The 24,267-nt window shown below is 36.9% G+C and overlaps 1 protein-coding gene across 1 annotated transcript; it reads right to left on the minus strand.

The window, feature by feature from the left end:
• Positions 1-78: 78 nt before the first annotated feature.
• On the minus strand, positions 79-24,267 carry DIPK2A (divergent protein kinase domain 2A). The gene is made up of 3 exons (XM_029940099.1): positions 23,037-24,267; positions 8,289-8,592; positions 79-3,060 (listed from the first exon to the last, which is right to left on the minus strand). Exons 1-3 carry the CDS (start codon positions 23,691-23,693, stop codon positions 2,729-2,731), a joined length of 1,293 nt encoding a protein of 430 aa, XP_029795959.1. The 5' UTR covers positions 23,694-24,267; the 3' UTR covers positions 79-2,728.

Genomic DNA, 24,267 nt, shown 5'->3' on the forward strand with positions numbered 1-24,267 from the left:
TTAAAACTCCCATTTCAGCAGTAAGAGTTACCTATTATTAAAAAGAGTTTACAACAGAAAACCAGAAGAAAATACACAAACTTTAAGTCCAGTTTATATCCAAGTAGTTTCTGAAAATGTTATCATGCAAGAGGAAAAAATATACATGCAAGAGGAAAAAAATAACTTACTTACACAACCTCACTTTCCATTAAAAAAAGGTTTGGATATTTGAAGTTAAGAGATAGTCTGAAAAGTGTGATTCTTAAAGTATTCTTTATTAAGATCATTAAAAGTTGTAGAAACAACTTTATATTATAAAGGCACAGGGAGACAGTTCTGATAAAATATTCAAATCAAACAGTAACTTACAGTACAAAAGACAATTTTAATGCACATACAAACCCCAAATGTCTGATTCAAAAATATTTTACTGTGTCTATTAATGGGCAATGATTAAAAATATAAATTGCTGCTGTATAATAAATATTTGATAGTGAACATCTTGATAGCAAAGTGAACAAAATACTTATTGCTTTTCACATACATATTTTTCCCTGTAATTTAAAATTCCTAATTCTTTTACTGTCTTCTTCTCAATCTTTCCACATAATCTCATGGGGGAAATGATAGTTATTAACAACTACCTCCAGTAGCAATCACTGCTGGCAGTGTATTCTCACTTCCTGTTCTGCAATCACAACCACTTTTCCAAAGTAAGATAAACGTTTGCTAAGCTACATAAAAACAATCCTCTGTGACTGGCATTCTAAAGTTTGTAATGAATACTTATCATATATAAGAGGTGCTCTGTTTTGAAAATGTGTACTTGAAATTCTGAGTAAGTGGCGGATGTTTGTCAAATAATTTAACCTGCTCCCCTCAAAAGTTTTCCAAAGTTGTAAAAAGTCAGCTTAGTAAAATTTCTAGCACTGAAATGTTTCTTTGAGGGCTAGTTGATATCTGTAACATATGGATGTATAAAAATTAACATAATGAAATCTATTTTATAATGGAGAGACCTTACCCTTCTCCCGGTTTTTATACTGGAGTTAACATTATTGATTTCTTCATGCTTTTTTGTAGCAACCCAGTTATAGACGGTATTAGCAGAATTTCTATCACAGCAGTAACGTAACATAAATGCACCATCCTGACTCAAGGCTTTTTCAACTTAAATACCTACACTAAAGTATTTGATAATCATTGTAAAGTTACTTAACCATATGTCATGTTCAGACAGTGTGTAGCAGCTAGTAATGTGCCTGGCACAGAGTGGATGGTCAATAAATAGTTGCCGAATAAATGAAAAACAAAAGAAAAACTTGGCTTTGGTTGTGCATATTTTAATCACTTTCTGATTTAGAATAAGGTCAGTCTAGGACTAAATACTGTATACTACACCAAACTTTGCTGTAAGCTAAAGCAATAATTCTAAACAACAATAAAAAAAGATCACCTATGTCAGTGAGAGTCAATTTGTATATTGTAACTTTTTAAAATAGCCCACAAATTTCACGTTAATTTTTTATCCACATACTTAAATTTGATATTTTAATGGAGACCAAGTTGGGCAGACTGGCTATACTAGGCTTTTCAATAAAAATTGCTAGTCCATCAATAAATAATGTTATGATGCCCAATTAAATTAAAATGATGACTACCATGTTAATGTCTGTGAAACTACCAATGAATATAAGGTAGGGTATCTTTAAGTCACATATGCTTGGAAGCAGTAGCTTAACTTCTGAACATAAAAGAATAACTAGAACCAGGGAGATTTGAATGTAACAGTGACAGAGTTCTATTATTAAAAGTGTGACAAGAAGTAGTAGGTGACCGATTTTAAAATCTAACCATGATACTAGATCTAACATTTCTTTGGCATATGCATTACTATCTTGGACTAGTTAGCATTTGAAAAATACTGTGTTTTTTTTTTTCTCAATCAAAATTAACATTAAGGTGTAGATTGCTAGTATACTCTTCTTGAAGCCTTTTAAAGGACAAGATGACATTTTGCAACATATGCCAAACTTCGTGTTTAGTGTACACTTATAGGCATAGAGGGATGTAACTGTTAAATAATCTTAAATGACTTCATGCAATGGTGAAACCACAGAATGTGGAGAGAAAAGTATTTACACAATAAAATATTCAGCTCTGAAAAAACAGTAAACCTGGGAATCTTGCTCTAACAGTAAACGTGTACTGCATAGCACTGAACAAAAACTAATTCAATTTTAAATAAACACCTAGAGTAACCTGAATATGTAAAACTTAGTAAAAAAACATAAAAATGGGGAAGGACACATACACATCAGACGGAAAAAGCGGCCTATAAAACAGGCCAATCTAACTTGACATTCAAAGTAAATGCAAGAGATTCACAAAATCATGACAGTAATGCAAACTAAGTCAAATACCAAGTACCCTTTGATACACAAGCCAATGTAACTATCAGACTCATTTCCAATAGCTTCAGAATATTCATTAATCCACTCAGGCATTCAGGGGAGCAAAGCAGTCAATGACAGCTCAAGTCTCCAAAGTGTAAGAACAAACTTATTCGCAGAAGCGTCATGTAATTTTTGAAGTAATGTCTTATTTTGATGTTAACTTAAGATTTATCAGTGCAAATTTATCATCTTCTGAATGTTACTTCCAAATTTCATTTTTCCATATAGTTTTTGGTGGTTTAGTTTTAGCCAGTGCTATTTAAATGGAGTAAAGGCAAGTTCACCATAAACTACCTCACATTGTTACTTAATTGTGCTAGATATTCACGCAGTTCTTTTGCAGCTTGGAATCTGCCATAGCGCTTCTTTGGGTTGGCACACTCATCCAGCAAGGCCTCTAGTCGGCCATCTTTGGCAATTTCACTTGGTGGATCATGAAGGAGTCCTCCAGAAGTACCACGCCAGGTGGCATGTCTGGATAAGAGGTTCTGACAAACAGCATAATAATTGTGGTCCACAGTTGCACGAGCACAAAGAATTTCTTTTGAAAATGATAAGCAAGCCTCCTTATCACAGTCATCAAATTTGCTTTCATACCATACATCCCAATTTTCAGGTTTATCTGTGAAAGGGGAAAAAGCAGAAAAGAGAAAAATAATTTTTAAAAAAGTTTTTATTGCTTCCCAAAATACACTTCACTAATTAATACAGCAGTACTTGTTGCTACAATTGTATTAAAATTTAAACATTTAAATGTATTAAATAAACATTTATTGGGAGTTAGCCAATATCAGGCTGAAAGATCAGATAAGTTCCCTCCTACTTAAGGCTTCAGTCTGGATAGAAACTTTCCACCAGAAACAGAAAGTGCCACACAGAGAAGTAGGACACAGTGCTACAACAGTTCAGAGGAAGCAGCACTTCCGCCTGGGGCTGGAGAAGGCTGCACAGAGAATATCTGATTTAGGTCTTAAACAATAAGCAAGTCTGAAAAGGAAGGAGTGAAAATAGTAGTCTAGGCCCAGTATAGTAAGTGCAAAGACATGGACTTAAGGGATTGTTCCAGATGATTCAGGCGACAAGAAGGTCACGGAGGCTAGAGTATGAGACGGCTACCTGGAGAGAAGGTATAGACGAAGCTAGAGAAATAGGTTGAACCTTGTGTGGTCTTGAACATGATTTCTTTTATAGAAAGTTAATTATGGGGGCTCATGAGTGGCTCAGTGGGTTCAGTGTTGGACTCCTGATTTTGGCTTAGGTCATAATCTCACAATTCGTGAGTCTGAGCCTGGCACTGGGCTCTGTGCTGACAGTATGGAGCCTGCTTGGGGTTCTCTCTCTTTCTCACTCTCAAAATAAATAAATAAACTTAAAAGAAATATAAAATAACTCCAGAGGGAAGACGGGAGGGACTAAGATGACAAGAACAACTAATAGTCCAGGAAAAAAAGCCACATTGTAGAAGCATAGGAGACAAAAATTAACAGGTAAACTTGAGTAAAGCTGAAGGTTCTAAATAGATGACAAAGTCAATAGTATTTACATAATAGGGTAAACATTTTATATAGAGAGAATAAATATAAAGTACCTATGAGGTATTCAGATAGGCATATCATATAAGCAATTAGAAACAGACTTGAAACTTGAAACTTCGTACTTTGAAGTCAGAGGTACAGTTCACATATACATCAACCTACGAATGCTCGACGGAGCCAAAAGAAGAGCTGAATTATATTGGAAAGTGTGTTGAAACCAAAGAAAGAAACAAAGACAGGGCAGAACTTTGGGACTTAAGGGGTTGGCAGAGAAGAAATTAGTGAAAAAAACTCATTCAGCAAATCATTATTTGGATGTCTACTCTATGGCAGCGAGGGTATAATAATCGTAAACAAAAGAATAGATGGTTCCTGCCCTCCCTGGCTTACAATCAAGAATGTGAAATGAACGTCAAATAAACATTATCATAAATAGTGGAAAATGCTATGAAGGAAACAAACATTTTTGACAGTAGAAAGGTTCATGAAAGAAACAACCCTCCCTTCCATTAGACATGGTGGTCAAGTGTAACATTTAAGCTAAGCTTCAAAGGACAAGTAGCTAGCTATATAGGGAAGAGAGGTGAAGCATTTTAGGCAGAGGTCACTGCATTAGGGGAAAGCCCAGAAGGAAAATGGTTCATTCAGGAAACCAAAAGGCCACTGTAGCTGAACCATCAAGGGCAGTAGACAGAGGAATATTAAAAGGGATACATTAGGCCCTGGTAAGAAGTTTTATTTTTTCTGTCTCTTTAATGTTTCTTTTGTACACATAGAACATTATTCAGTCTTTTACTTGAAACATTTACAAATATGTTACAAAATTTAAATAAAATCTTGGTTCACCTTAAGCTCTGACATTTATTTTTTAAACTGAAGTAGAAGTAACATAAAATCTTTTATTAGTTTCAGGTATAAAACATGTTGACTATTCTATATATTATCCAAAGCTCACTATGATATGTGGTCACCAACTGTCACCATGTATTTATAATATTATTGACTATATTCCGTATGCTGTACTTTTCATCCTTGTGACTTAAAGTTTGTGTCTCTTAATCCCCTTTATCAATTCTGCCCATATCCCCTCTGACAACCATCAGCTTGTTCTCTGTATATAAAAGCCTGGTTTTATTTTGTTTCTTTTTGTATTCCACATAAGTGAAATCATGGTATTTGTCTCTCTCTTCCTGACTTATTTCATGTAGTGTAATGCCTTCTAGTCTATCTTGTAAATGACAAGATCTCATCCTTCTTTATGGGTAATAATCCATCACACACACACACACACACACCCACTTCCTCTTTATCCATTCACCTTAAGTTGCTTCCATATCTTGGTTATTGTAAATAGTGCTATAATAACCATAGGGATGCATACATGTTTGCAAATTACTGTTTTTGTTTTCTTTAGAAAACACCCAGTAGTAGAATTTACTGGGTCATATGGTATTTCTATTTTTAACTTTCTAAGGAACCTCCATATTATCTTCCACAGTGGTTGCACAAATTTACATTTCCACCAATAGTCCACGATGGTTTCCTTTTCTCCACATCCTCATCAACACTTATTACTACTTCTCTTTTTGTTACTAGGTATTCTGACTGCTGTGAGGTGATACCTCATTGTAGTTCTGACTTGTGTTTCCCTTATGATTAATGATGTTGAACATCTTTTCAGATGTCTGTTGGCCACCTGCACATCTCTGGAAAAATGCTTATTCAGGTCTTCAGCTTATTTTTTAATAGGATTTTTTTAGTGTTGATATTTAAGTAAGAGTTTGAATTTTACCTAAAGAACAATGGGAAGTCATTAAAAACATTAAGTGAAAGAGTGAGAAGATCAGCTTTATGTTTTGAGAAAGAAACTATGTGAGTAGAAGGAAACCAAAGATGGGATGAATTTCAGAAGTTGTTACATATCAGTCACTTCATGAATTTGGCAATTAGGTGGTTGCTATTGGTTATAAAGGATTTTAAGTTAGGTTCTAATGAGTGGAGGTATGGATGGAGGCTGACGGAGTAGAAACAGAAAGAGTAAGCAATACTTTTATTTATTAAAAAAAATTTTTTTTAAACATTTATTTATTTTTGAGAGAGAGAAGAGAGACAGATCATGAGCAGGAGAGGGGCAGAGAGAGAGGGTGACACAGAATCGGAAGCAGACTCCAGGCTCTGAGCTGTCAGCACAGAGGCCAATGTGGGGCTGGAACTCACAAGCTGCGAGATCATGACCTGAGCCGAAGTCGGATGCTCAACCAACTGAGCCACCCAGGTGCCCCTAAGCAATATTTTTAAAAACAGCTAAAAAAAAAAGTGGGAATGTGGAAAAGTCTTAGATGTATTTGTTTACGCGGAGGGAAGAGAAATTGGATTTTGAGAAGGGAGTAGGAAGTTGAATATAACCAATGCAACAAGTTCTCAGAAAACGATCTACTCTGAAACAGAGAAATGAATGTGTATTGTTTTTACTAGTTCAGATAATAAAGGGAAGTGCACTGAGGGAGTTGCCACAGCAAAACATCAGTGTCTCCGTGAAAGATAAAATATAGATCATTGCCCAGAAAGAGTTCAGAAAAGAGAGTGAATAAATAAATCTAACATTTTGCAAAGTAGATATTTAAAAACAGCCTTGGCCTGGGTGGCTCAGTTGGTTAAGCATCCAACTTCAGCTCAGGTCATGATCTTAGGGTTTGTGAGTTTGAGCCCTTCATCGGGCTCTGTGCTGACAGCTGAGACTGGAGCCTGTTTCGGTTTCCGTGTCTCCCTCTTTCTGCCCCTCCTCAGCTCATGCTCTGTCTCTCTCTCAACAATAAATATTAAAAAAAAAAAATTAAACAGCCCTACAATGAGACATTTCAAAAGAAGTGGCCAGAGCTACAGTAGCATCAGAGCAATGCTCACTGTATGAATACAGTGTATTGGGTAGCTGTATTCATCCAGGATTAGGAATTATTTGGTATAATACTGTGACATGTATTCCAAGAATGTCTCCATAAAAAAATAACAAGAAATTATTTTTACTAACACTGAAATGAAAATTTTAAAAGTTTAGGTAAGTTTCACAAATTTGTGAACATACTAAAAACCCTGAATTCCACACTTTTATTTTTAAATTTAATGTTTGTTTATTTTTGAGAGAGAGAAAGAGACAGAGTGAGCGAGCGAGTGCGAGCTGGGGAAGGGAAGAGAGAAGCAGACAGAGAATCCAAAGCAGGCTACAGACTCTGAGCTTTCAGCACAGATCCTGACCTGGGGCTCGAACTCACAAACTGCGAGATCATGAGCTGAGCAGAAGTCGGATGCTTAACCAACTGAACTACCTAGGCACCCCTTAACTGTACACTTTAAAAAAGGAAAGCATTGTGGAATCCACTGCAACACTCACCAATGTAGGAAGAAGTGGGGAATAAAGCTCTCTAGCTTTATCCTACTCCCTGTGGTAGCAAGTCAAGATATAATCAGAAAGTAGTTTGGTGAGTATGGAATCAGAACAAGGTACTGGGGAAAATCAAGTATTTAAGAGGATCAAGACAAGATCATGCAAAAACCTAAGTGTCAAACTAATAAATTTTTGTTACTTTCACTGCATTCCCCAGGTGCCACACATTTTTGGTCTGAGTTCATCAAAAAATCCTCATAGGACAGGAGAGGAGGGGACTGAAAATATAAGACATTCACCATAGAGTTATAATCTTTCAATTTCTTATACTAAGATTAATTACAGAGTTACAGACTTTATCTCTGACACATTAAAATTCCTGTGGCATTTAAGTTTCAAAACACTTCAGATAGTCTGCCCACCTACCCTATGTACAGTTCAGAAATAAATTGAGAAAAGTTTTGGGTAAGATGAGGTAAGTTAGGGACCTGCAGTGCTAGAAATTATCTAATAGTTAAAAGAAAAAAAAATCACTGTAGGAACCTCACAGAACAATGGAACACAGAGCATCTCTGTAAGAGATCCCACAGAAAAAGAAGACATCCATGTTTACTCTGGTAGTAATTATATAAAAACTTAATTTTGCATTATATTCCTGAAGCACAGAATGTAGCAGACTGTATGAAAAACACACACGGGCACGCACAGTATACCTATGTCCATTTGAACAAAGGTATACTTTACTAAATATGGAGAAACTGTGACTAAAAGTATAATAAGCTAGTATGTGTTTACTGACACTGGTCAAATAAAACAAAGAGGCAAGGCTGCCATCTAAGAAGGAAACTAACGGTTTGTTTCATATAAATATAAACTTTATTTTGACATAGAAAAAATGTGTACAAAAAATAAATCTAAAATTTATATACTTACTTTGTCTAATTAACCTTTTGTCAGCAACCAAAACATTTTCAGCATCCACAATGATTACCTTCCCATCTCTAGGACCAACTGCAAAATTGTCAAAGCTGACGTCCAGGAGGTAGAGTGCAAATTCAAAGTCATTGTTTGTAAGCTGCTCTGCTATTTCCATTAATTGCCAAGCGAGGTCAACTCGTTTTTCCCATGGTGCATTAAAGTAACTCCACAGTTCTTCTCCAACATAATTTACAGCCACCATTCTTCCACAAGCTCCAAGATACTTTGCAAATGGCCAACCTTCATCAGATGGAAAACTCTACAAAAGAATTATCTTCATATTATAAAAGATTCTGTGGAAGATATCCTAGGTCTACCCCCCCCCCCCCCCCGCGATCCTCTTAGCAGAGACTGTTACTAGGCATGCACCTGGGATTTCTTATTCTATACAGGAATTGAAGAGAGAGAAAGTTGATTTCTAATTCACAACAGTACTATAGACATAAAAATCTTTTAAAATAGGTAACTTTACATTATAAAGCTAAAACAGAGTAAGTCTTACCAAAATTTCAGAACCAAATTGATCAACAAAACATAAGCCATCTAGCTTATTACCAAATCTATAAGTATTTACATTTTCCTTTATTTTTCTAACCTGTTTAAGTACAGTCAACCATCCTTTCTTTTGAATGAACAGCACTGCAGGCCTATTAGCCAGCAAACATTTACCAGGCACCACACACTGCTGTGTTGGCAAGAAAAGTGAATGAACTAAACAGAGCCTCTAAAATAAAAATTTTAGAAGAGAAGACAGCAAGCAAGTAATTTTAAATATAATAAATTTTAGTTATTAATTAGTGGTGTAGGTTCTCAGAGAGCATTTAATAGAGGCTATACCTAGTCCACAAGCAGGCAGGGGTAGAATTTAGCAAAGGATCCACAGAAGTGTCTCTTACCCTATACCCCAAGGTTGGTAAAGAGCAGTATGGTATCCTACTGATGCAACCTCTACCCCAGGCACTGTTAGTCCCACGTTAGTCATTTCTTCTTCTTCTGCCACTGTATTTTCTGTTCATCTTTAGCTCAACTTCGAAATTATTTTTTCTCCTAATCTTAGCACAGTTTTCTAATGGATTTTGTAATCACTGGGAAAATTCACTTGCTAAAACAAGTCTTCCATTTTGATGAACAAGTAACTCTCAACTCAAAAGTCAGGCATTATCTAAGATACTTTCCAGTGCTAAAATGCCCAACTACAAAAATGAGCATTGTAGTGTAGAAGGATGGGAAGTAACGTTTTAAACAATTCCTTGGAAGATAACATGACTAGAGAAGTACGTGTTATGTGCCATTCATTCAGCCTAGCACCTTTCCTTAAATTGGGGAAAAAATAATAAGATGATCTTTATAAAAACGCTACAGGGGAAACAAAGCAAAACACTGCAGAATATAAATATAACTTACTTCTATTGCTAATAATTGAACAATCTACGCACATTTAAGGAGCTGGAACTAAGGCTTTTCTTCTTGGACTCATAATTATGAGAAGAAGTAATATTAGCCCTGAACTTTCATAAACATGAAAAAATTCAATAATATCTTTAACATTAAAGTTTTTGTCAACTTTAAAGCAAAAGGTTCTTAGATCTAAACTTCATCCGTAAGTATCTATTTTCTTTTGTGCCTCCTTTCGACTATAACTATTAATGAACAGTAACTGTACTTGTTCTTTGTAAGTTTTAGTATCTACAGTTTGTGATAAAACACTAAATTATATAAGTTATAGATATGATAGTATGAATCTTTAAATATAGTAAATGAATTGATTCAATTTTAATTCAGATGCAACATCTACTGGTTCGTTAGCAATTCGAGGGAAGCACCTTTCTCATCTTGTATCTGAGAATGTTTTATTTCATTTGGATACTGAGAAAAGTGACAGACTACTCATGTCCAAAGTGAACTGCAAAAACCGGTTTGCTAACCATGTGTTATTTTCAACTTTTTCTCTCAATTTCAAAACACCTCCATGACCTTGAAAATTTACACAATGATTACAAAAGATTTAACTGTTTCCCAGAAGTATTCGTGTACAAAGTCCCTGATATAAAAAAAAAAAAAAAGGAAAGCACTAAAAATTGGTAAACATGAGATTATATAGTTTTGTCCTGCAAAAAGTAAAACAAAAATTTTTTTCCATACACTATTGGTATATTATTCACATGCCATACTGTAAAACAGATACAAACATATCTTTGTGAAAATAAAATGGTCTTTGACAACAGGAGAAAAGGGAACCCTGCCAACATCTGCACATGTACAAATGCCTCCTTGTTTTTGGAGACTTTCCAACTGGCAAACACAGTCAAATATACACTTCATTACCCAAGGCCCTCATAGAAGAGGATAAAATATATGAACAAATGTCACATTGAGCAATTTTATATTCATACAGTGATTTTTGACAATGTTAACTGAAATCCTGTTATGCCTCATTTTAAGAAGAGCACTACAATTCTTTCACAGAGCTTGCTATCTAATCTTTTGGAAGAACCTTAATAAATGAATTCACACCAGTAGTTCAGATGACAGAATTTTTTCATTGTATAATCAAAATAATCAGATTTCATTAATGAGAAAAGAATTCTATTGACCACACTATAGTATAAAGAAAATGCTCAAAGGAAGCCAAAATATAATTTTTATTTAAAACAATTCTAGCTTAGCACCACATTTCCATGGTCAAACAGAGTTTGAGAGACAAAATTTTAAGATGGTACAGTGTGGACTTGTTAAATGTATCAAGCAATGACAAACACAACTTTTTACTTTCTGATTCTCAAAGTCCCACAGGACAAAAACAAACAAACAACAAACAAACAAAACAAAAAAACCCCACAGCAGCTAAAATAAGAAGTTTACTGCTTAGGTTCAGAGTTTTTATTTTAAAATAAATCTTAAAATCAGATTTTCAAATTGCCTCGAACAACAGACACACAGTTTAAGGTAACTGGGCATGAAATGTATTTTAATGAGTTACTTACAGTTGATAAAATATGTACAAATACTTTTCAGCTGAAGGAAGGAGGCTTTAAACTTAGAACGGGTTTAAATTCTAACTGGACTAGACGTGCTCCAATTAACTGTTCACGGTTTTTCATCAGTACATCAAAGTGTAATATGTAAAGTTTTAAAAACTAAATATTAGTTTAAAAATGCACAAAGGCACAAAATAGTTACAAAACTATCCTTTCCCATTATTGTATTTTCTTTTTAAATTAAGTTGGTGAGTACCCAAAGAAAACTTCTAGGACTATTATTAGCAATGTAAAAATTAAAAATGGAAACTTTAAGTATTAAGACACATATGACTGATAAGGTGACATAAAGTGTACATAGTTGATATTAAAATCAGAAAATGTAGATATCTTATACTATTTATGGCATATAACATTTTATAAAATTTGTATATTTAAGACACAATATAAAATACAAGTAGAATAATAGCCTTGAAATCACAAGCCTAGCTTTAAGGTCTACCTTCACTCTGCATCTCACTAACAGTGACTGTGGTAAAGTCAAAACTTCTTAGAGCTTTAGCCTATTCCTCTGTAAAACTGGAATAATATTTGTACCACCAAATATATTCATCAAGGCAATCCAAGGACCAAAAGAAAAATAGTATAAAGCATACTGTGCAGATTTAATACTACTTTATAAAGAAATGCTTAGTAAAACATTTTATTTTTCCTATTTATTTTATACTTCCTAAATAAATCTGCTAAATAAGAAGTCCAGATATTCGTCAAGAGTTACGCTTATTTCCATATCACTTACTGAAAGGCATCTGGGAATAATGAACATCTTCCAAATATAGTCAAGAACTATCAAATTAGAAGGGCATTGTCACTATCCTCTAGTTGTTTCTAATTTACAATGAAATATATAAATTAGTCACCAAACTTTAAGAAGTCTTAATGAAAAATGTATAGAGCATCCACAGACACTAAAAGCACACAAAAGATTAAACCTTGCTAACATATATACACAAAAATTCAGCATTGTAATTCATTTTTCATTTACAATCATTAAGCACCACAATATAAATTCTAAATGCTGAAGTAATCTATCATCTATTTATTGACCAAAATCAGACATCATGATAGTTTATGTGATTTATAAAGATGTGAATAAGAATTCTAGAGTTGGAATGTATGTGAGTTGTAAACCTAGTTCAATCTTATTAACAGAGTTTAAGTGATTTGCCTAAAGTCAGGCTGATCCAACTTCTCAATCCAATATCCTCCTGTTTCACATGTTTCCAAATTTTGGAAAGGTAACAGTGCATATATTACATACTCCTATTATGGAGAGTCTGGGATGCTGTCGTGTGTGTGTGTGTGTGTGTGTGTGTGTGTGTATTTACTTTGACAAAACCTATTTTCTACAGGTTTTTAAACTGGAATTGCAGGTAAGGGACTGTAGGTTAACTCACATTCCACTGACTACTATCAGCAGCTGGAGTAAAAGAGTTAATAGAGTCAGTGTGGAATGAAGAGAATATAAATTCTATATTAAAAAATTCTAGATCTAGCCTAACACCATCATGAAATGCTAGGTAAACAGCTGTAAATAAAACATAGTCCCTATTTTCAGGAAGTTTTTTCAGCCCGAGTTGGGAGGATGGTTATTAAATACACATAAATTATAAACTACAGAATTTGTTACAAATTATGAAGCAGAGTAGCTGAGAAAGATTAAAGACCGATTTCAGATTGTGTGGAAAAAGGCAGCCTCTCTAAGGAAGTGCTACTTAGGCTGAGATCTAAGAATGACCTAATAATGCCTAATAATATTAGGCAGACTGAGGAGGGACAGTCAGAATGTTCTGGGCACAACGTACAGCCAGAAACCATTCTCAGAACTAAACAAAGACCAAATCACCTTCAGAAAAAAATAAATGTGGAGGAAATGGCTTCAGGTAATAGTCTGAAGAGGGAGGAAGAGATCACATCATGTTGGGACTTAGAGAATAAAATACAAACTCCTCAACATGGTCTATATGCTTTGGGGAAAAAACCTCCAAACAACTGGGGGGGAAAAAGTCTTAAGATTCAGAAAGATTGAACATACTGTAATTAACAAACATCCTGTGACATGATAGTCTTAAAAAAAAACAAAACTTTGGGGTGCCTGGGTGGTTCAGTCAGTTAAGTGTTTGACTTCAGCTCAGGTCATTGTCTCACAGTTCGTGGGTTTGAGCCCTGCGCTGGGATCTGTACAGACAGATAACTCAGAGCCTGGAGCCTGTCTTCAGATTCTGTGACCCCCTGTCTCTCTGACCCTCTCCTGCTCCTGCTGTCTCTGTCTCTCACAACTAAATTAAAACACACACACACACACACACACACACACACACACACACAAAGTTTTCACAATTAAACAGAAAAACACAAGGTTTTACCAAATCACAATACCCTTTAACCACTGTCCTACCAGATTACTAAGGTCATTCTATTCTATTCTGTCAGAACAGTCATTTTAAAAAGACATAACATACAAATAAACAGATTAAAATAAAGTCAACTCTAGCACTTATGATTATTTTTTTTCTCTTTACATGCCAAAAGTAGGGTTTGCATACTAAATTTAAAAGATTATACTTCCTTTAATACAAGAAATAAAATACTTTAATGACATTTCCTACCTCACAACATTCCATTAAAAGGAATATAAATTTGCAGTTCACCTAAAGAAGAGATGTATTTAAGATTCATTTTGTAAAGAAGAAAATTCCTAGTAAAAAGAAGCTGACTTGAAAAAAAAATTATTAAAACATACAATGTAAAATCTGGCTATAGGTTTTCTACAGAATTGGCATTTTGGCACACACAAATTTAAACTTGGGTATGCCTATAGAAAACAAATGTTACCAAAAGAATAGAAAATGGTAAAAGATTTAAGTTTCAAATTATTTTTAAAAGCCCAAATCTGAACAAAACCCCATTGTAGTAATGCATGTTATAACAGCTGTTCAGAGAGATTAGTCAACTGTACTGGTGACAGACTAATGTGTTCACAGTTTTGTGAACTGTCTGGATGGGGAACATAGTAAAATTACTGGGATGATTTAATGGTTACCTAATTTTTGCTGTAATTTCTGTGAGACTTTAGGTTCTTAATTTATACTGCCAAATAGTGGCCAAAATCTATTGTAAATACTGTAGAATCTTAATAATCTCAAGATTTTCAAGTTAAGAATTGTTCCATTTACTTCATTAAATACCCTTGTTTTTTTTAAGCTTTTATTTACTTATTTTGAGAGAGAGAGAAAAAGAGTGTGTGTGTGTAGGGGAGGGGGGAAGAGCAGAGTGAGAGGGAGAGAGAGGACCCTAAGCAGGCTCCAGGATCTCAGCAGAGAGCCCAATGGAGAGCCTAATGCAGGGATCCAACCCATGAACCATGAGATCATTAATTACCTGAGTTAAAATCAACAGTTGGATGCTTTATTGACTGAGCCACCCAGGCGCCCCTAAATAATTTTCTGAATGCCATCTTCCACCCACCTCAAATTCCAACAATATTAAGCAATGCCTTTATAATACCAAGGTTATGTTATTTCACTGTATATCATGTCCAAAATTGGAAACTAATGTCAAAATGCGTCAATAAAAATTTTATATAAGTTTAATAGAAATTAGTCGTCTAATTTATTGTTTTCTAAAAGCTACGTTTTCCCCTTCAATTTCTCCATGATAGAAGAGCTATCTAGGTTAAAAAAAAAAAAAAAGAAATTAGTCGTCTAAGATGAAGAAATACACGCTCCCTACCAAAACAAACAAAAAAATAAAACCACTTGGCCACATATTTTAAATATGTATGAATTTACTAGTTTCAACTGATGCTTTCTTACCTGTCACCATCAGAAAGTGTGATCCACATTTCTAGATTGAAATATGTATCTATAAACACCATACTCAAACAATGACTTCCAATAAGACAAAATTTCAAAGAAAAAAAAGGATATAGTAAGTTTCTTTTGGACCCACTAACCTAAGAATGCTACCTTGCTTTCTTCATCAAGACTTAATTTCTTTTAAACAGTCTGCCAAGTAGAACAGTTAAGTACTAACTTACTTCCCTGGTTCCTTAAAACATAAGCCAAATTAACATCACCCTTCCAAACAAACAACAACAACAACAACAACAACAACAACAACAACCCCAAATATCTCTGTCACATCTAATGCCTGGTTTTAGATTTGTATTTCTGTTGTTGCCTTAAACTCAATATAGACAAAGCAAAACTCCTGGTTCCCCTACCCAAAAGCCTGAGCTTTCTCCATAATAAGAAATCACTCACGAGTTAGTTGCTCAGACCAAAACCCCAGGAGATATCCTTTATTTTTCCCTTTCCATCACACTTCCATCAGCAAGTCACATGAGCTACTTCTCCAAATACATTGGTTCTGTCACTCTTTATACCCTTCATCGCAAACCACATCTTAATCTTAATCCAAACCACAATGCTTTCCACCAAATTTGTGCACAAGCTTTTCAGATTCTCTTACCCCTTACAACCCATTCTCCACAAACCAAGCCCTACTCAAGCCCTTCCTATTGCTCTGAAAATAAAATCCTAAACTCATTAAGCATGGTTACAGGTCTGTATAGGATATGATCCTTGTCTCCCTCTATGATCTTCTATTCTACCATGCTTTCCTACTCCCATGCTCCCTAGTCCTCTGGATTTGCAATATCTCTTGTCCAAAAACACTGCCTCAGATCTTTGCACCACTGGCTTTTTCTCTCATTATTCATACCTCAGCTAACCTGTCATTCATTCTGACCACCCAATTTAGATTATTCTATCCCCAATCCAATTCTCTATCACAAGAGTCTGCTTTGTTATTTTTAGAGTATGTAAAATCTGAAATTACCTTGTTTTTTGTTTGCTGCCCACACCTAGTGCCCCAGAACACAAATGCTGCATAACCTGTGACCCGGCCTGCCATCTTCATTGTATCCTAAGGGTACTATAGATCAATTCCTGGAACTATTGAGCAATGCCACAGAATTCTTGCCAGATCTTTTCACCTCAGTTAAAACTCCAAATGTGCATGAGAAAAATAAAACATGAAGACCCTAAGGCGACATACCTACCTAGGATGACAGATCATTTTTTAAAATCCTTTAAAACGTTTATTTTTGAGAAAGAGCACAAGCAGAGGAGGAGCAAGGAGAGAGGGACACACAATACAAAACAGGCTCCAGGCTCTGAGCTGTCAGCACAGGACCCTACGTGGGGCTCTCACGAACCGCAAGATCATGACCTGAGCTGAAGTCAGCAACTTAACTGACTAAACCACCGAGGTGCCCCATGATGATAGGTCTTTTAAAATTCTGCCTCAGAGTCTAAGAAATTAGACCAGACCTAACTTTTGTTTCTGTACTATTTAGAATTATTAAACTGTAATAACTTACAGAGAACAAATGAACTATTTGCTTTTTATTTGTGAATCTTTATCTAAACCCTATTTCCTACAATTTCTACTTCATATGGGACAAATTCCTAACCCTCCTTTTATTACTATTCAAAAAATTTAGTCTAAGCAACTACAGAGGCACTTATGATGCATGTATATGTAAATAAGGTAACATTTTGAAGGTTTGTCAAAGATTAAAATGTGTATTTCTAAGATATCAACGTAATGTACTAATGAACTTTTCAACTACTACAGCTATCTAAAAATTGATTGCAAAGTAGTAACATACTGAAAAAACTTTACAATTAAAGACATCTTAGGTATTTTACTAAATAATCCTATCTCCTTTAATCTTTAAAACAGTCTTGTTAGATAACTGTTATAATTCCTATTTTACTGATTAAAAAACCCAGGCTCTAAAACTTGAAGTGATCATTCAACAGCTTTGAGGTAGTAGAGAATACTATCACCAATGGTTCCTACCTTTCCTCCCCCACAGGCAAAATCCCATTTATCCTTCAGAACGCTCCTCTGTGAAATCTTCCCTGGTATACTATAAAGATTCATTAAGATGTCCCTCCCCTAACTGAGTCATTTGACAGAGTGTAGGTACCTTTTCGGTTTTTTTTTTTTGTAGGGCTTATAATGCTACGGTGATTCTGATATCCATTTATATACCTACTTCCTGCATAGTAAGCTACCTGCTGCCTAGACAGATCCTTTGAATCCAGATATCTCATAACTGACTATTTACTAAATGGACAAATAAAGTCCGGTTCTTCTGACTCTAAATCCAGGGCTACAAGTCCAAAGAGCTTCCAGATATTTCACAGATAACTTCCTACCAAGAATCAATTTTAATAAGGACATACAAATTAGATATTTGATTACATAATTTCAAACCTTTCAAGATCTATGACTGGGATGAGTAACCATTCACATCTTACACTAGTTATTTAAAATTATTTACTAATAAAGTTTATTGTAAGTACAAGGAAGATACATGGTGTATACTCTAAGGTCATATAAGTTTTATACGTAATGAATGGGAAGTTAAGAAAGAAAACCTGTCAGCATTCTGTGAAGTTAGCAGTAAGGACTGCAACATAGAAAGTAGTCCAGAGACCATAAACCAGAAAAATAGAAAATAAAAACCAGTCTGATGATCTGCTGAGAAACAAACTGACTACCCACGTCTAAAAAGCAGATCCTCAAAAAGTAAGTTTATCTATTCCCGAACGTGTGAGGAGTATGTATGCTCTGAAACATGTAGTGGAAATAAGAAGGGAAACAGAAGATCAGACAAAAGAACAGAAAGGACCTCAGAATTAATAATGGTGAGAAGATATGAATAAATTCAGAAAATAGGCCAGTGGAGCAAAATAATTTTGCTCCACTGATCTGGAAGTAGTGCTTTCCTAAGAGTGACTGCCTGTTTCTATGGGCTTTCCAAAATAAAAGTCTCTTTGTTGCTGTGAGGTACACAGAATTAGTTCATTATTTTTGTTTTTCATCAAGTATGGATGCAACCTCTGATTTAAAAAATACAGAAACAATAAAACCTCTAGATTTAAGGTTATGAATTAGATAAAAAGTGCTCACTTAGAACTACTTAGTCAGAACTATCTCTGAAAATTAAATCTGGGGATGCAGTTACCACAGTTGTATCTAGTGGGAGAGAAGTAGGTGGCTCTCTCCATAAGCTCTTGCTTGCAAAGAAACTCCTAAGACAGTCTAGAACATCCTTTCAAAATTTTGCTACTGCCCCACAGGACAGTTGGCTACATTTAGCTCCGTATTTTTTTCCTTTACAGGCAAACTTTGTTTTTTTTTCATTTGTTCTAATTTAGGTGTGTTTGTAAAATTTGGGAGGAAGACAAGCTTGAAACAGGGCTCTACAACCTGGCCTTCTTTTCATACCCTCTTATCAGGGAGAGAAGAAGCACCAAACCCCCCAATCCTCTTTTAGAGGTTTAAAATGACCAGTTAAAGTCAAGATCAGAAAAGAAGGAGAAAAAGAATAATTTTTCAAATCAAGAGTTTGAGACAAAGTACACTGGGGCTAAAAAGGAAAAGGACCTACTCCAATAGTCTCATTTTGTAGGTAAGCGAGTCCCGAAAGAAGCTTATCAACTTGCCCCAAGTAAGACAGTTGGCTAAATGGCCATGCTCTTTCACTTCAAAAACTGTATATTAGGCAATACACATTAAAAATATTTTCTCCTTTAAGAAGGACTTGTTAAGGACAAAACAACGTTCACTCAGTTTTCTGTAAAAGTCATTCTGTAATATAGGAATGGACTAAATTAATTTAAAGTAATGGCTTATAGTCTAATAACTACCTTTAAGGTGATCCATATTCCAAACAAGCTCAAACCAGCTGATCAAATACACTAGACAAAGTTACTTTTATCTTATTTTATGTCTAATACTTACTGAGTACTTACTGGGCATTTGGCAATATACAATGTGTTTTGTATATATTAAGTCATGTACAAGAACTGAAATAAAAGTTAAAAACCCATAGTGTAAGGGACAGTTACATACTGTAAACATCAACGAACTCCTATTAAAACCAAGATTCAGAAAATTTAGGACAAAGTTCTACAAATGTAGTGAAACAAATTCCCATTTCCGCCATTCTAAACAAACATGAGCTTCCTTTATTTCCATAAATAAGAGTATCATCACTATCTCTAGGTCAAGTCAGAGATAGAGTTTGGGCTTCAGAAAATCCAGACAGCATTTTTCTCTCACACACACCTACACACAGCTTCTATAAACTCAAGAATAGGGAACTACAAATATTGGTAGAAAATTTACCAATAAAATAACAGAAACATCTTGCCAAACACTTTAACATCTTGATTTTCGAATATTCCAAGAATGCTACTAACAATATAGAATAAACTAAATACCTCTCTCTCCAATTTTTTTCATAGGATTAGGGCATACTTATAATTAAAACATACTTCTTGGTAAGGTCAAACTGTGAAAATAAAAGAAAGTATCAGAGTAAAAGCCGAAGGTTCTAGCATTTTGTTGCTTTTATGTTCATAAAATTTTTTTAGAAGATGATAATACTATGACTGAGCAATCTTCCTTTGAACTAGATAAGCTGCTGTAAAAGCTAGGAAAACTATTTAACAATGAGAAGGGAGTTGTGCCTTCATACCGTTTCATACATTACAAATGTATACAGCCTTACATACGTAAGATATGAGCATAATAGATCTCACAGATATTTAGTACCTTCCACGTCTTCTTTGAAGGCATAATACAAAATTCAATGTGCTGTTTCTTAACATCGAAGGAGGCGATTTTAATGGGCTAAATTTACATACATTTTTCAGTTCTTTCTTTAGTACCTATCAAAGGAGAACTATAAATATTTATTTTGGAAGCGTGTTTACCATACTGGTACTTTTGTTAAGAGTAGTTTGATGAAGTCAGTTCAAAATACTTGTTCTTCTCCAAAGTAGTTTTTGGACAATATAAGAAAAATCTAAATTGTGACCAGCTGTCCAAAAATTCAATAAGTAGCTCCCTCTCCTGGAAAAAAAAATGTGAGTGCCTCTTTATGCTGTTAAATACATGCTTGGATCTTTAAAAATTTTTTAAAACACATGAACAAAAAGTACATATCTATAGCCAAATTTTCTATTATTAATACTGTATACTACTATAAATGGCTATTAAGTCTTATAGAAACTATATAAATACTAAAATTACACTTGTTTGTCTATCTAACAGAAAGTAATAAACATCAATGACTTGACTTAGTAACAACCTTTTTTACCTAATCACAGAATTTTAAGATTCTTTTCACTTTAGTGGTTTTATACCATTATCAAACCTCAATTACATTGTTCATACTTCTTAACTCACTACTTTTTTCCCCAAAAGATGAAGGGGTCCCATATGATAATTTCTATGAAAATTTCTTATTTAAAAATAAATCTTATTCAACTTGCTTGTCATCATGTAAAAAAAAATAAACAATATACCAATATGAATGACTGATATTAAAGACCTCAAATTTATATTTCTCAAAGCACTTAATAGAGAACTAGGTTGCCTGAGTTTAAAATGCAACATACAAAAGTCAAAATTAACAATGTTGATAAATACAATTCCTCACATACTAAAAACAAACTCCTATCCCATAACCCATCTATCACCCACCCACCTGATCAGAGCAACTGTGTCACTAAGTTTAAATTACAAGAATACAACTGATGTTTTTAAAGTTGTTTACCACTAAAGATGAAAATAGAGAAAGAATAAGTTTGAGGGAAGAGTTAATCGGAAAACAAGATACAAGCACACTTGGCTATGTCAGCTATAAAGTAAACTGAAAATGACAAGACAACTTCAAAATTCAAAAAACATAAAAGCTTCCCAAATAAAGGAGATTTACCATAGTGTGAATTGAATGCCAAGATATTTTTATAAAGAAGTGGATATATAATGTTCTTAAAATATTAGTCCCTCGTATTTGTTGTTTCTAATACATCAATACTCATAATTACCAGATAAAAATCTTTCAATAGGCACCCACTATTACAAGTGAGAAAATGTGTACTAAGATAGCTCCTTACTGAATTTTGACGGACTATCTGCAAATGCACTGCTGAAGCAACCTTCTAATACAGACATCTCCTTCCTAATATAAACTTCGACTTCTCAAAGAAAAAAGATAAATGAAAAAAACGTTTCAAATCAAATACATATACATGGACTTAAGCTTTACAGGATGACTACTTTTATTGAAATTATTTGATAAAATAATTTCTTGGAGGAAAGTTTACCCTCTAAGTTTTATATACCATTCACTATTAAAGGGAGCAGTGTTTAATATACAATCTGTACTTTCTATGTGACCAGTTACATACATTCTATGACAGCTTAAAATTTGTGAAGACCCACACTAAAGTTTTGAGGTAAAGTATTATTTCGTGTTAAAATTGCTTGGCTGAACTAATTAAACGAAGCTGGTTTCTCTTAGCTAAGCTGGGTGGAGGAGAATTTGAGAAAAGAAATATAAATGAATACCATACATTCCTATTCATGCACTTCAGATTAAACAACACAAAACAAAACCAAGAATCCTGTAGAACCACATCCCCCACTAGTGACATTTTCAGCACAAAAGAAAGAGAATGAAGTATAACAAAGTTACTTATGATTAATTTTAAGTCATCATCCTCCCCACCTTGTATTTGGTAAATAGAAAACAGGTATGGAAAAGGAGCAAGGTAACTTTCCTGCAGGTATAGGAGGGACCACAACCCCACAACAATCGCCACTATCCAAGGACACCGCACTGAAGCTGGGTGGGAATGTGTAGAAACTCAGTAACTACTCCAATGGTCAACAGTTGTTGTTGGCTTTTTTATTTATTTTTGTTTTTGCGGTCACCAGTAAGAAGATGCCAACCTACTTCCCTCTAAAACGTAACGTTTGTTTTCAAAATAAAGGCACGAGAGAGCCAATAACTCAACTAGACCAGAGGTAAGAATCTCCTTCCCCTGTTTCTCACTGTGACCTAACATATCATCTTTCTGCAGCCAAATTACTTTATGAATACGGCAGGTCACGGAATCAGTATGAAAATGTCGGTCTCGGCCTCAAACCCTCCCGGTCCAAGTCCAAAGATGCTTTACTTTCTCCCCTTCCTAATCCCAAAGCACGACTCATGGATTTAACCTCATCCCTGACCACGGTCTCCATTGCCCAGCTGTTTCTCAAATTAGCTGCCAGGTAAATGAGATAAAGAATAAACCAAAGACTTTGCGGCCGAAGTTAGACCAGCCACAAGGAGTACTGAAGCGGAGAACAAATGCGGCACAGAAACACTTGAGAAGAACTAAGACAGGTCCAGGGCTCCTGAACAGACTGCGCCGTGGAAGCGCAGACCCCGGCGGATACAAGCAGAAAGGCAGAAGAGCCGAAGGAAACTCACACGAGAGACATTTTGGGAACGTACAAGACGCGCTCCCCCTGGTGTTTAAAGGATTCGCAGTCAAATCCAAGATGCGCCCCTGTCTCGGTGCCAGGAGCAGACTCTCTACCGGCCAGGTCGCCCTCCGCAATCCGACACAGCGCCCAAGGGTCCCCCAAGGCCGCCCCCTCCCCACGCCCGCAGGCTGGCCCAGCCGGGCAGCCGGGCTGGGTCCAAACTGGGCAACAAGCGCGGGTGGAGCCACTTCTCCGACTCCAGTTGGTCCGCTCGGCCCTTCCGGCAGGACGACCCCCTCCCGGGCTCCGCGCCTACCTGTAGCACCAGAGGCTCGGGGTTGAAGGCCAGGGTCAGCAGCAGTTGCATGCGCTCCGAGTCCTTGAGGTTGCGCAGCAGGAAGCTGCCCGAGTCCTTGGTCTCCGCGTAGCGGCGCACCAGGCGATCGAGCAGGCGCTGCGAGGGGCAGTGCACCAGGTCGGACCAGCCCTCCACCGCCTCCGGCGTGAGCAGCCGCACGTCGCCGTTGAGGCGCGCGAACTCGGTGCGGGGCATGGCCTGGAGCAGGTCGCAGCGGGGTCGGCCGGTGGCCCGTTTGCAGATGCTCTGGTCGAGCTGCGCCAGCTCGCGCTGCGAGCCGAGGCGCTTGAGCACCACTCGGCGGCGGCCGCCCTCGCGGGGCTCGCCGTACTGCGCGAAGTAGACGTTCTTCACGTTGAGGAAGTCCAGCAGGCGCAAGCGGCCCCACGCCTCGAACACCACCTGTCCGTTGAGGAAGCGGCGGCACCAGCTCGTGCCGAAGCACGCCGGGCACTTATTGAGCTGCAGGAAGCGCCGGTCGGCCAGCTCGTTGCGCTGCCAGGAGGCGAGCAGCGACGGCGAGTGCAGCACCATCAGCACCAACAGGCTGCCCAGCGCCGCCAGCTTCAGCGAGCGGGACAGGCGGCCCAGCTTCGGGGGCACCAGGCGCCACATCCCGCCCGCCGCCCGTCCACACGCACCCGGAGGGCGAGGGCACCCCGTGGGCGCCCCCGCCGCGCCGAAACCCGGAGAGCGACCGGCTGGGGCCCCCGGGCGAGAGAAGGAGCGAGATCGCGGGCCGGGGCGGGAGGCGGAGTAGGTGTGTAAGAGAGAGAGACGGGGAGCGGGAAGGAGCCGACCACAGCAGGCTGCGACTTCTTCCAGTCACTAGACTCCACAACTCTCGAGCTCCCTCCTCCGAGCTCCCCGCCCTCCGACTCCGGCGGCGCCTCCTTCAAGCCAACCAAGTTATAGAGGAGCGGGAGGGGGAGGGAACGCGGGGACCCGACGGCCGCGCGCGCGCACGCGCACTGCTAGCTCGGGGGCGCGAGAGCTGCGGTGGCGGCTTCCTGTAGGGCGAGCGGGGTCTCTGAGGAGAGAGAAGGAGGGACTCACGCAAGGGGAAGAGAAGCTGGAATGTCTCACACCGAAAAGTAGCAACAGTGTAGGAAGGTGGGAAGGATGAGGTGCCCGCACGTCCCTGACGCCCCACGCCCCGATTCGTACTCGCTGGCTCTCCAGAGAGGGA

Source organism: Suricata suricatta, chromosome 5 (genome assembly GCF_006229205.1).
Source record: "Suricata suricatta isolate VVHF042 chromosome 5, meerkat_22Aug2017_6uvM2_HiC, whole genome shotgun sequence".
NCBI classification, from domain to species: Eukaryota; Metazoa; Chordata; class Mammalia; order Carnivora; family Herpestidae; genus Suricata; species Suricata suricatta.